At 38.0% G+C, this 12,526-nt stretch overlaps 1 protein-coding gene across 2 annotated transcripts; it reads left to right on the top strand.

The window, feature by feature from the left end:
- Positions 1 to 4,949: 4,949 nt before the first annotated feature.
- Positions 4,950 to 10,502, top strand: LOC131547189 (uncharacterized). 2 transcript variants are annotated; one of them, XM_058787574.1, is made up of 6 exons: positions 4,950 to 5,926; positions 6,557 to 6,613; positions 6,697 to 8,858; positions 9,080 to 9,269; positions 9,346 to 9,457; positions 10,322 to 10,502. In XM_058787574.1, the coding sequence occupies exon 3, from the start codon at positions 6,746 to 6,748 to the stop codon at positions 8,396 to 8,398; it is 1,653 nt and encodes a 550-aa protein (XP_058643557.1). In that variant the 5' UTR covers positions 4,950 to 5,926; positions 6,557 to 6,613; positions 6,697 to 6,745; the 3' UTR covers positions 8,399 to 8,858; positions 9,080 to 9,269; positions 9,346 to 9,457; positions 10,322 to 10,502. The 2 variants fall into 2 exon arrangements, 1 of the variants encoding a protein (XP_058643557.1); XR_009272866.1 differs by having other exon boundaries at positions 5,366 to 5,926; positions 8,804 to 8,858.
- The last annotated feature ends 2,024 nt before the right edge of the window (positions 10,503 to 12,526 follow it).

The raw sequence follows: 12,526 nt of genomic DNA, 5'->3' as shown, positions 1-12,526 counted from the left end.
ACAAACACAGTGCTGACATACATATAATGTAAGGTAATAAAAACAATAATAATAAAGAGAATAGGCAATAAATTATAAATAACAAAAGTAATAAAAATATAGAGAAAAATAAATGTCCATAGACAGAATTGTGAATGTGCATGCTATTTACAGATGAAGGTTTGAGTTATTTACAGATGTACAGTCCTGAGATGTGTAATGTATTGTTCAGGTGGGATTGGCCTGAGGGGAAAACTGTTCTTGTGCCTGGCTGTTTTGGTGCTCAGTGCTCTGTAGCGCAGACAGTTCAAAGAGGGAGTGTGCACTATCTGATCTTGAAGATTCTAACTGCTACTTTGACTACTGGACAAGACAGTCTGTGCTTAGCCTTTCTCTTTTCTCTTCTTGTTGTGATTCCTCGACTTTTTATGCAGCTGATGCTTCCCTCGTTCACTTAGATCACTAATCTTCTTCTTTTTTCCTTGCTCTACAGCCCCTCTCCATCTCTGACATTCACTGAGGGGTGTCAAACTAGTTCCTGGAGGGCCACAGCCCTGCACAGTTTAGATTCAACCCTAATTAAAGTTCTTCAGGCTTATTTAAAAACGACATGGTTTGTGTGTTGGAGCAGCGTTGGAACTAATCTCTGCAGCGCTGCGGCCCTCCAGGAACCGAGTTTGACACCCCTGCTCTAGATATTTTTTCCTCCTCTCAGGATCAGCATCCCAACATGCACAGCATCGCTGTTGTCTCTCAGCAGTGCTTAATGTAGCCATGATGGAGACAGTTCTGTCTTCAAATGTTATAAAATGTAATTCATTAAACACAGATAGTGAGTGACTGAGTGACTGAAAGAGATACGTGTGATATAGTAAGTGAGTGAATGAACCAAACAGGGTTAGATTAACAGAAAAATAAATTAATTAGCCTATTAGATCCTTGATTTCACACATCCTCACATTCAAACAGGAAGCAGAACCTCTCAATTACATCCATTACCACCGCGTCACAATAAAACATGTTACGGGGTGGTAAATTTCATCCCAAAATGGCCACAGATCTCCCATGTAGTCAAGTTCCACACCCAGCATACATGCATTCAATCTGAAATATAATTTTATTTGCATTAATAATGCAAAAAATGCAATAAAATACTGTTTTCCCTATCTATTTTGCGTGACGGGGTGGTTGGTTTAAGCTTGACGAACCCTGCCTAACATGTAAAAGCAACACATAAACAATGTAAAAGAATGTCAGGACTAGCCTACTTTTGTTCTGGGTGGCTACAAGGCTTAAATGATGTCATTTCTGCTAAATGTGAAGTCATTTATAGCAACAGTACATTACCCAGATAGCAGACGGATGTGGGCCACTTCAGGCAATGATGCGGCACTGGTGGCCTTCTTGTGGCCCGGACCAAATGTGTCTGAGCCTGAAGTGGCCCACATGTAAAATGGCAAATATGGCCCAAAAAATGTAAATCACATCTGGGCCATTTTAGGCAAAGATGTGGCACTTATGGCAATGTGTAATCTGAATCTGAGCCTAATGTGGCCCATATGATAGATAATAAACATGGCCCAAATATGACAAACCAAATGTGGGCCACCTATGGCAAAAACGTGGCACAATTGACAATGACTAATCTGGATGTAAACCAAATATGGCCCACATATGTTTCAGCAAATGTGGCCCAGTTATCTTAAAACACATCTGGGCCAGGTTTGGCAAAGATATAGCTCAGTGACCACTGGCTCATCTGGATGTGAGCCAAAAGTGGCCCATATAATGTTGCAAATGTGGCCCAGTTATCTCAAAATGTATTTGGGCCAGTTTTGGCAAATATATGGCATAGTGATCACTGGCTCATCTGGATGTGAGCCAAAAGTGGCCCACATATAATCCTGAAAATGTGGCCCAGTTATCTTAAAACACATCTGGGCCAGGTTTGGCAAAGATATAGCTCAGTGACCACTGGCTCATCTGGATGCAAGCCAAAAGTGGCCCACATATAATATTGCAAATGTGGCCCAGTTATCTTAAAACACATCTGGGCCAGGTTTGGCAAATATATGGCTGAGTGACAACTGGCTCATCTGGGTGAGAGCCAAAAGTGGCCCACATATAATCCTGAAAATGTGGCCCAGTTATCTCAAAACATATCTGGGCCAGGTTTGGCAAAGATATGGCTCAGTGACCACTGGCTCATCTGGATGTGAGCCAAAAGTGGCCCACATATAATCCTGAAAATGTGGCCCAGTTATCTTAAAACACATCTGGGCCAGGTTTGGCAAAGATATGGCTCAGTGACCACTGGCTCATCTGGATGTGAGCCAAAAGTGGCCCACATATATTTATGCAAATGTGGCCCAGTTATCTCAAAACACATCTGGGCCAGGTTTGGCAAAGATATGGCTCAGTGACCACTGGCTCATCTGGATGTGAGCCAAAAGTGGCCCACATATAATGTTGCAAATGTGGCCCAGTTATCTTAAAACATATCTGGGCCAGGTTTGGCAAAGATATAGCTCAGTGACCACTGGCTCATCTGGATGTGAGCCAAAAGTGGCCCACATATAATGTTGCAAATGTGGCCCAGTTATCTTAAAACACATCTGGGCCAGGTTTGGCAAAGATATGGCTCAGTGACCACTGGCTCATCTGGATGTGAGCCAAAAGTGGCCCACATATAATGTTGCAAATGTGGCCCAGTTATCTTAAAACACATCTGGGCCAGGTTTGGCAAAGATATGGCACAGTGACCACTGGCTCATCTGGATGTGAGCCAAAAGTGGCCCACATATAATTTATGCAAATGTGGCCCAGTTATCTTAAAACACATCTGGGCCAGGTTTGGCAAAGATATGGCTCAGTGACCACTGGCTCATCTGGATGTAAGCCAAAAGTGGCCCACATATAATCCTGAAAATGTGGCCCAGTTATCTTAAAACAAATCTGGGCCAGGTTTGGCAAAGATATGGCACAGTGGCACTGGCTCATCTGGATGTGAGCCAAAAGTGGCCCACATATAACGCTGCAAATGAGGCACAGTTATCTCAAAATGTATTTGGGCCAGTTTTGGCAAATATATGGTACAGTGGCACTGCCTCAGGTGTGAGCCGAAAGTGCCACCCATATGACATGGCAAATATGGCCCATATAATTCATAACAATTTGGGCCACATTTGGAAAATATGCACAGTCAGCATTGGCTAATCAGGGTGTAAGTCTAACTTGGCCCACATTCCAAATATGCCCCCCCAAAATTTAAACCTACGTGGTAAGTCCATTTCTGGCTTAGATGCAACACTTCTGACAATGGCTAATTTAGCTTAGAAAGGACAGACTTTGAACCTGCCTTAAAAAAAATTGTACAATATTTTTTGGTATAGATGCAGCAGACACAGCAGGCTGTGTGTTGTGTCCACCAATGCGTTTTTTTTTGTTGTTGTTGTTTTTCTCACGCGACTGGTGTGTTTATTCAATTGTTTTCAATGGGAGTGCCACGTTTTTAAAACGCCATGCATTTTTCTGGCTATAAAGCTCTGAACACTCTTTTTATAGATCGGAGAGTTAAAGAATGTTAAACTTTGGTTAAAATGCTCATCACTGTCACTTTCTACCAGACCGTCCAATCACAATGAAGAAGGGGCGGGAAAAATACCACACCGACCAACTGTCACAACATTCTTTCTGTACAACATCAAATAGCAGAGTAGATGGAAAAATAATATTTCTGGTTTCCGAACATACGTGTCTATACCATATGACATCCGTGCTATATAAACATTATTAGTATTATACAAATTATCAGCGAAATCAGTTACAAGTAAACTGCTACAGATATTCTGTATAGCAATAAAGCGTCTCAACAAAAAAAATTTAAAAATAAAACAACAACAAAAATGCTGCACTGCCAAAACACTTTCAATCGCCCACAGCTAGGCGTTTTCAGCAGATTGCCTAGCATTTTCGGCTGGCTAAAACGCTTTGGTGGACACATGGCCTTAGGCTGGATGTGAGGCTACATGTACTTATATCTATGACATATTTGCTATTGCTGACATAAGTTTTGTAGGTAGATTGTCTCAAAAGTTCAAGTGTCCAAGTTCAAACTTATGAAGAGTTTTTTTTATGGTTTTGGGATGTGCAAGAAGATACTTTAGTTGCTGTTTGTGCAAAGCTTTGGGCACAATGATTTTGCCAAGTACATGTCCCTGTATCAATATTTTTGTTGATCTTGGAACATCATTCCTGTCCATAAAAATAGTCCTAACACTCACCCTAACCCTACAATCAGAGGGAAATTATAATAACACTGATCTAGAAGCATGGTTGAAAGCCTAAACTTGGCATAACTTCAAACTTCAATTTCTAATTGGTCGATATGAATGCTGTTCCAGGATCAATAAAGATGTTGAGCCAGGAACATGTTGTAGCCTACTCGGTGAAACCTTGCTTATCTTGCTAGCAGTGTCATATAGGCCTAACTTCTAGAGCAGACGGATGAACTTCCAATGGGGCCTCAAGATGAGTTAAAATTATGACAAATTAGTCAATCAAGATATTTCTTATTATTTGGCTATTTTTATAACTGGATTTGTTGTGGAGAATAGGACTATAAGGAGACATCAAAAAGGTTGTGATTCACTGTTCCTATGTGTCTCAAGTGACCCACAAAGGGTAATATTTGAAACAACCTTAAAATATTCAAATTATTAAAAATAATCAAATTGAAATATTAAAATATTGAAAATATAAAAAATTGTAATATTTTAAAATGAAATAAACATTTTAAATAAATAAATAAATAAACATTTAATTTGATTACATTCAGGGTTCTCAAGTTTTATCAAAATCTTGGAGTGAGATCACATGCAGTTAGGGAGGAGCCCTAATGGAGCCCGCCCCCAATTTTACCCATTGTTCATAATTAACCAGCACAAATTAAAATTATAACAATTGGTAAATCTGATAAATGACAGAGCAATTCATCACATCAAATATACTCTTTAATGTTATATTTCAAAATTACAAATATACAAAAATTACTAAAATATAACTAATTGCTCAAGTACACACTCCAGCTTATGAAATGTGTTTTGTGTTGTAAGTGTTTGTTGCACATTTTGATGCCTTGATAACAGGGGTAGGGGGCTCCCACTTGAAGCACTGTCTCGATGCCAGACATTTTCACTGTCATAATGGATGACAGTGTTCCGTCCAGAGCAAACCTGTTTCTAGTTTTGGTTTTGTTCAAACCTATCTCCAAACCTATCTCCATCACGCGATGTTGTTGGTTACCTAGTAACGAACGTAAGGTGGCCGAGAATGTTCCGTCAACTTGCGCGTGTTCGCGGCTTCGCGCATCTATGTTGCCTATACGCGCTGGCAGCAGGAAACTTCACTTTGTGTGCCTGCGCCTCGTACACAACGTTACATATAAAGCTTGCAGGACAGCTTGGTTGGCATTGCCTTCTCAGCGTGAGAAATACACGGTGTGGCGTACAGCGTGTGAACTGGTTGAACTGCGTGTGTCTCAATGCGTGAGACTTGAGAGGCTATAAATAATCTTTCTTAAAGATAAAAAATATGTAATTTTAACTGACATTATAATTGATGAAATACGATTAAATGAACGACAAATCAGCAGAAGCTCTTGTGAGAAAATATTATTTTGATAATTAACTTTTTCAGCCCCCTGCATTCATGAAAAAATTGTCCCATTTTTTTTCTTCAGCTTACTTATTTATTTGAGATAAGATCTCTATTTTGTTTATAACAAAATATTTACTGCATTTGAAGTTGTCTTTGAAAATAAAATAAAAATCAAACTGACTCGGCCCTTTAAATTTAAACGTAGCCGTAAAGCGCGAAAAAGGCGCTCGAAAGCAAAAGGTCAGAGCATTGTCAGCTGGAGGGAGGACGAATACTGCAAACAATCAAGGTAAGATCGATACATTTATATTTTCTTAGCGATTGCTTCGTTATATCTATGTTGTGTGAGTTAATGGAATAACTTCTAATTTCGAAGTAACATTATTTTGGCAGTTTAACTCTTAAGATAGATCTATTATGGTTATCGAATGCGAAATGAACAAGTATCGATTGAACGGCCCGCCAATATTTGCTCATGTTGCTCCGATCTTGCCAACCTTCAGTCAGTTCTGCACGGTGAAAGTATTTAACTCTTATTTTGGCACAACAATGAAAAATGTGTATATATAATAGCCTATAGTGTAATTTTTCATTCATATTTATACTTTGGGCATACAGTAATACTGCAGTAACTGCACTAGTTTTATTACTTTGTGACAGCATTTTTCGTTAACTAGCAATAATGCACAAATTACTACATGCTTTTTCTTACAAGCTTTTATGAGATGATTACAAAGTAACAATAGCCTAATAGATATTATTGAGCAAGTTGGTTCAGGTATTATTACTCTATGTATTTCACATTTTTAGTATAGTAATTTTAAAATTAGTTTGCCTGCTTTTTTTTTCTTTTTCATTTAATGTTTTGAGTCAGGATGTCTTTCACCTTAATAACACATGTCAATGTGATTTGCTACAGAAAACTGCTGGTGGGAATAAAATAGCCTACGGTTTAGAGTTCACTGTCCCCATTAAGGTAAGCTGCTGATACATTTCATGTGGTACAAAATAAAAAAGTATCAAGGAAAAAGTTTGTTTGTTTGTTTGTTTGTTTTTCAGCGCACCTGGTTACTGTACTTCATGTAATTGTAGGTGTAATTACTGTGTCATGGAGAGAGAAAAGTGGAATATCACTCGCAGCAATTTAAGGAAAAGGGCTGTTAAAAGAGTCACCCAGTTTATGAAATCTTTGAATGATGAGGATATGGATTGTACTAATGAAGAGCATAGTGTTGAAAATGAAGTAGTTACTTCAAGCTTTGTTTTGCCACCAATCTGTAGATCAGAAAGTGATGGGGAAAGTGAATCAGCAAGTGACGAGGATAGCCTTGATATTACTAAAGGTTTAGCGGGATGTTTGAGAGACTGGGCAACACATTTTCGCATTTCATTGATTGCTTTGTCTGCCCTTTTGTCGATACTGAAAGTCCATCACCCATCTTTGCCAAAAGATGCAAGAACATTACTCAAAACACAGACTCAACATAGTGTTGTTTCCTTGGCGAGTGGATCATTCCATTACTTTGGTATACAGAAAATGTTCAGCCACATATTTCAGAAGCTTACATCAGTTGTCCGGAATCATCACAGCTTCAAATTGCAATTAAACATGGATGGTCTTCCAATTTTTAAAAGTTCAGGTGTACAGTTCTGGCCAATTTTAGGAATGCTCCAGGCTTACAGTAGAAAACCTGTGCTGATTGCTCTTTACTGTGGGAAATCGAAGCCTCAGTCCTTGTCAGAATATCTGAAGGATCTGGTCTGTGAGTTGAAATCCTTGAGCACTGGTTTTGTTGTTAATGGAAAGACCTTCTTCTTGACTGTGTGCTCGGTAATCTGTGATGCTCCTGCGAGGGCTTTTATTAAGGGTATTAAGTCACACAATGGATACAGTGGCTGTGATAAATGTGTACAGTCTGGCATTTACATTAATAATCGCATGACATTCCCAGAACTTAATTCTAGGGTAAGAACCGATGTTTCTTTTTCAAATGCAGAGGATGAAGACCACCATGTACAACATTCCCCATTTTGTGAAACATCTGTTCCCATGGTTAGTGGATTTCCACATGACTATATGCATTTAGTGTGCTTAGGCGTGGTGCGTCGTCTGCTTGATTTGTGGATGGGAACTCGCGGCAAGTTGAGTTACCGTATTTCATCCAGGCAAGTGTCTATCATTTCTGGCAAACTGCTTGCTCTCAAGAGTTACATACCCTCTGAATTTGCTAGAAGACCAAGGGCACTTGATGAAAGGTTACGATGGAAAGCAACAGAACTTAGGCAGTTCTTACTTTACACTGGTCCAGTAGTTTTGAGGGATGTGCTGACTACTGAGGTTTACCAAAATTTTATGTTGTTGTCTGTGGGCATATATATCTTGGCAAGTCCAACATATTGTTTGCTGTTAAATGACTTTGCAAACACACTACTTAGATCATTTGTTAAGCATTTTGGGGAACTCTATGGTCATTGTTTTTTAGTGTACAACATACATGGTCTGACTCATCTCAGTGATGATGTGAAGGTGCATGGCCACTTAGATTTAATTTCAGGGTTTCCTTTTGAAAACTACTTAAAAAAAATTAAAGGAATGGTTAGAAAACCTAGCTCACCACTGCAGCAAGTTATACGCAGAATTTCAGAACTTGATTCAACAAGTTTAAATGATGAGGAAACCCGGAAAGCTCACAAAAATGAAAATGCTGCACTCAGATGGACCTGTTCCAGAAGGATTCACAGGAGCGGTCTCCCAATTTAAGGAACTGTCGATAGATGAGGTTGTCATCAACACATCAGAGAGGGACAGATGTATAAAGATGAACAATAAGATACTATTGGTTCAGAATATAATTGTCTTTGAAGGTGAGGAATATATTGTCTGCAAAGAATATAGACACATTGCAAAGTTCTTTGATTATCCCATTGAGTCCACAGATTTGGGAATTTGTTTTGTGTCAGATCTGTCACCAAAGCTGATGTGCTTAACATTAGATACCAATATGCAGAAGTGCGTCCGGTTGCCTTTGGAGGTTGGATTTGTTGTCATTCCACTTCTTCATGCAGACCCATCCTAAATGTCATTCATAGCGTGGTGTTTTGGTAGTCTTTAAATCTGAATTTTAGATAGTCCAATCTTTTTCAAATTGAATTAATTTATGTGCAGATTGGCATTTAGACAGCAGTGACAGAGTCCAGCCTGCCTTGGGTTATTTCAGTAGGTGTGTATACCATATTTATACTTCTAATAACTTGGTTCTGAAACATGTGTTAATAAGGACATTTATGTGCACTTAAACCATCATTCACCCTTTAAAGCCCTTATTATGATTATCATAAAAAAATGACTTCTAATTATGTTCATTTGTTTAAATTAAAAAAGTGCAAAAGTTATAAGTGCATACTCTTAATGTTAGTTACTTTATGCCTCTTTCTGTTCTAGGTCATGTTTTACATTGTAGAGTTTCTAGAAACCCAAGAAGTTGAAGTGGTACCAGCACTTTGGGTTGAAAAGGAAATATGTCAATGGCCAGCTCAATACAGACGTGATGAATTAGTAAAGGCCATACGAAGTGAGGAGCAACCTGGACACACGTGGGACGCATATTGTGTTCGAATTTTATATAAAGCTGGTATGCATATCACATATTATTATTTACCAATAGGCTTCACTAGTTTGAAAAAAAATCTAATGATATTTCTTTACAGCAACCTACAAAGCTGCTCGTCTAAAACTTCCTCAAGCGGAAACACAAACTGACCTTCAAACAGCAGAGGAAGAAGATGTGGATGACATTCCAAAGAAAAAGCGAAAAAGGCTGTAAGTATTAAACTGCCATTCTACTACTATTGCTGTAGGCATAAAAAATGGTGTTTATTGCTTGTAATATGTTTTTGTTCCTCTTTAATATTTACTTTTTGAAGCTATATTTGTTTATATAAGCTACAATTTAAAAGTGTAATTTAAAGTGTAAAACTTATTTTTTAAAGTGTAATTATTTTATTAAAAAAGTTCTTATAAATACATACAGTATGTAATTCCATCAAAAACATTTTTTGAGGTGACTCAATCATGATCATGAGGTGACTAAAGATTCCCAGTTCCCAGCCATAATACAATGATTTATTGCTTGTCTTTGTTGAATAATACAGAAGATAAAGAGCTTAAAAATCTAGTATATTAAATCGCATTATTAGTAAAAAAAAGTAAATAAATAAAATAAAAATAAAAAACACATTTAGATTATTTTCCCAAATCGTTCGACTAACATTATTACATGTTCGGCCTCAAACTCTGACCATGATGACATTGTGTCACTACTAAAAGAGATTGAATCTGATCTTAGATTTGTTAGTGCATTAACATTTCTGCAAATGTTTAGACTGGTTGGGGGGTAATATGCTTGTTATATATGCTTAGGGAAACCCTGGACATTGGCCTTAAATACAAGCTTAAATTTAAAAAGCGTGCAGCTGGGCAGATAAGGGCAGGAACACAAAGCATTGACGATCCTTAAGAGAAACAGTTGGGCAACTAGGAGATAGTGGTGACAGAAGCGAGAAACAGGGCAGGCAGGGAGGAACAGGAACAGCAGAAATTTGAGACACTACCAGACTAGACTGAGACTGATCTGTGAAATTGATTAAAATAAATTTTGATTTTATTTTCTGTGCCCCTGACAAGACCAAACATTCACTTTGAGAGCGACGACGAAGATTTGGTCAAACAAAAAGGATTGTTGCCTCCAGCCCCAAAGATAACAGGACCAAACTTTGCAATTGAGTCTGCAATAAAGAGAAGGGTTCAAAAGCTTGAAACCCCAAAGCATATGACAAGTCCTGAGCCCAGACACTCTGTGACAAGTCCTGAGCCCGGCGTGCTGAAAAAGCCCCAACCCAGTCGGTCTATGGGAAATTCTGAAGCACAACAGTCAGGAACAGTTACTTTAAGTGGTCTTGCTCGTAAGTGATTTATTAAATAAATACTCATGTCTCTTTCTAGATTTGTTTTCACAGGTAAATACAATTTATTATCTGTCAAAATTACGTAAATCACATGTTTGTCTTTATTTTTAGCTCTTCTGCATAGAATTCTTACAAATCAGGAAATGATGATGGATCAACTCAAAGTCATTCTGATGAACATGCAGAAAATGGGCGAACCTGCTCATGGGCAGGATCCCATCGACAGAGACTTACTGCCACTGAAAGATCTTACCTCCCTGCTGGCTCTGGAAAAACGTCTGAGGGAAGAGGCTGACCTCAAAAAAAATGGTAACTAACACTTTGCCTCACCAGCATATTGCATAAACTACTCTGACATATATTCAGTTTGACTAAACTTTAATCAGACAATATATTAATATTCCACTTTATTGGACCATGGAAAACTAAAATTGATATTTTAAACTGGGGATCATTGCGGTATTAGACTTGCAGCATTTTTGTTTTGTTTTACTATAGTTTAAAATCTTGTGTTTAAACCTCAAGGACACTGCAACTTCATGTTGTCAGTTGAATATGGAACTGCATCAGTGATAGAGTGACAGTCCTACAGTAGATAACAGGTTAAGAAAGCAAGTATCCAACAAAGAGACTTGTTCTAAATGCCAACTAAGCGTGAAGTGATATAATGTATTTTTTTTATTTTATTCTGAATTAGGTAACTGTGAGTAGTGTTTATATAAAACATTTATCCATGTTTTTTAAATGATCTTTTTTAGATTACTGCATTGAGCTTCATTGGAGGAGTTGATGTTAAGGATAGCGTTTGGCGGGTTATGGGGCACTGTATTACCAACTCCCTTGGCAAACAACTTAACTGGCGTGGCATCAATGGCAAAACAGCTTTCCACAAACTGCAGCTGAAAGATGTCATTACTGGTAAGTGTTACAGTACATTGCATCTTCAGTCTAATAAGTCCATTCTCTATTTCTTGCATGCTTGATGCATATTTACTCAAATTACGTAATTATTAAAAAAGGTTGATTAAAAAAAGTAAACACTTAAATGCATACTTGCACGGGTATGACAGCCAGCAGTTTATCACTAAAAGCTTTATTGTGGAAACAATCCCAAACATAGCTGTCCATCTCCACACATGGAGCTCTCATACAATAAGAAACTGATGCAACAGGCAATCCGTATTTCCTGATGCATCCCTTACTAAAAAGAAGTATACTTTACAGTTAGGTCTGGGCGATAAAACAATAATGAAAATTATCGCAATATAATTTTTCTCAATAAAACAATATCAAGAGTTTGATAAATGTTTGATAATGTTTATGCGCCAGAAGCGGAACAAAACTCATTTGAACCTCGCGCCACACTGAACATGTATCCGCCGGCTCAAGTCCAAACTGCATCGCAGCGTTTATCAGATCAGATGTGTTTACTTGCTGAATGGTCTTGATCACACGACCACTAAACAGCTGTGAGATCCAGTGAGAAGCGCTTGAATTCAGCGAAGAACACCAATGTCTCAGTGATTTAAACCAGTTTAAAGGCACATGAAACAGTGCTGACAAACAGGAGAAACACTGTGTGCAACGAGGCAGTTAGAAGGCTTTTCCGTCTACAAAGTCCCATCATTTACCATGGATTTACTGTAACGTTAGCCTAGTAATATTAACTGCACAATGAAATGTGGGATATACATATTGAATTGTATTATATTATTAATGTAGACAATGTATTAAAGGACTAATGGAATATAATTACTGTATTTAATAATGTATTTAGGCTACTGTTTTTCATACAAATACCATAGAAACCATAAAGTTACATTTTGCCATGATAGTTAGGTGCTATAGGGCTATGCCTGGTTTTATCTGTAGTTATCATGATCTAATTGCATGACACTGGATGACCAATGGTTCATTTTAACAA

The sequence above is a fragment of the Onychostoma macrolepis genome, chromosome 09 (assembly GCF_012432095.1).
Source record: "Onychostoma macrolepis isolate SWU-2019 chromosome 09, ASM1243209v1, whole genome shotgun sequence".
Taxonomy (NCBI): Eukaryota; Metazoa; Chordata; class Actinopteri; order Cypriniformes; family Cyprinidae; genus Onychostoma; species Onychostoma macrolepis.
Note: the sequence above shows the minus strand (reverse complement) of the source record. Positions and strands in the feature narration are given on the sequence as shown.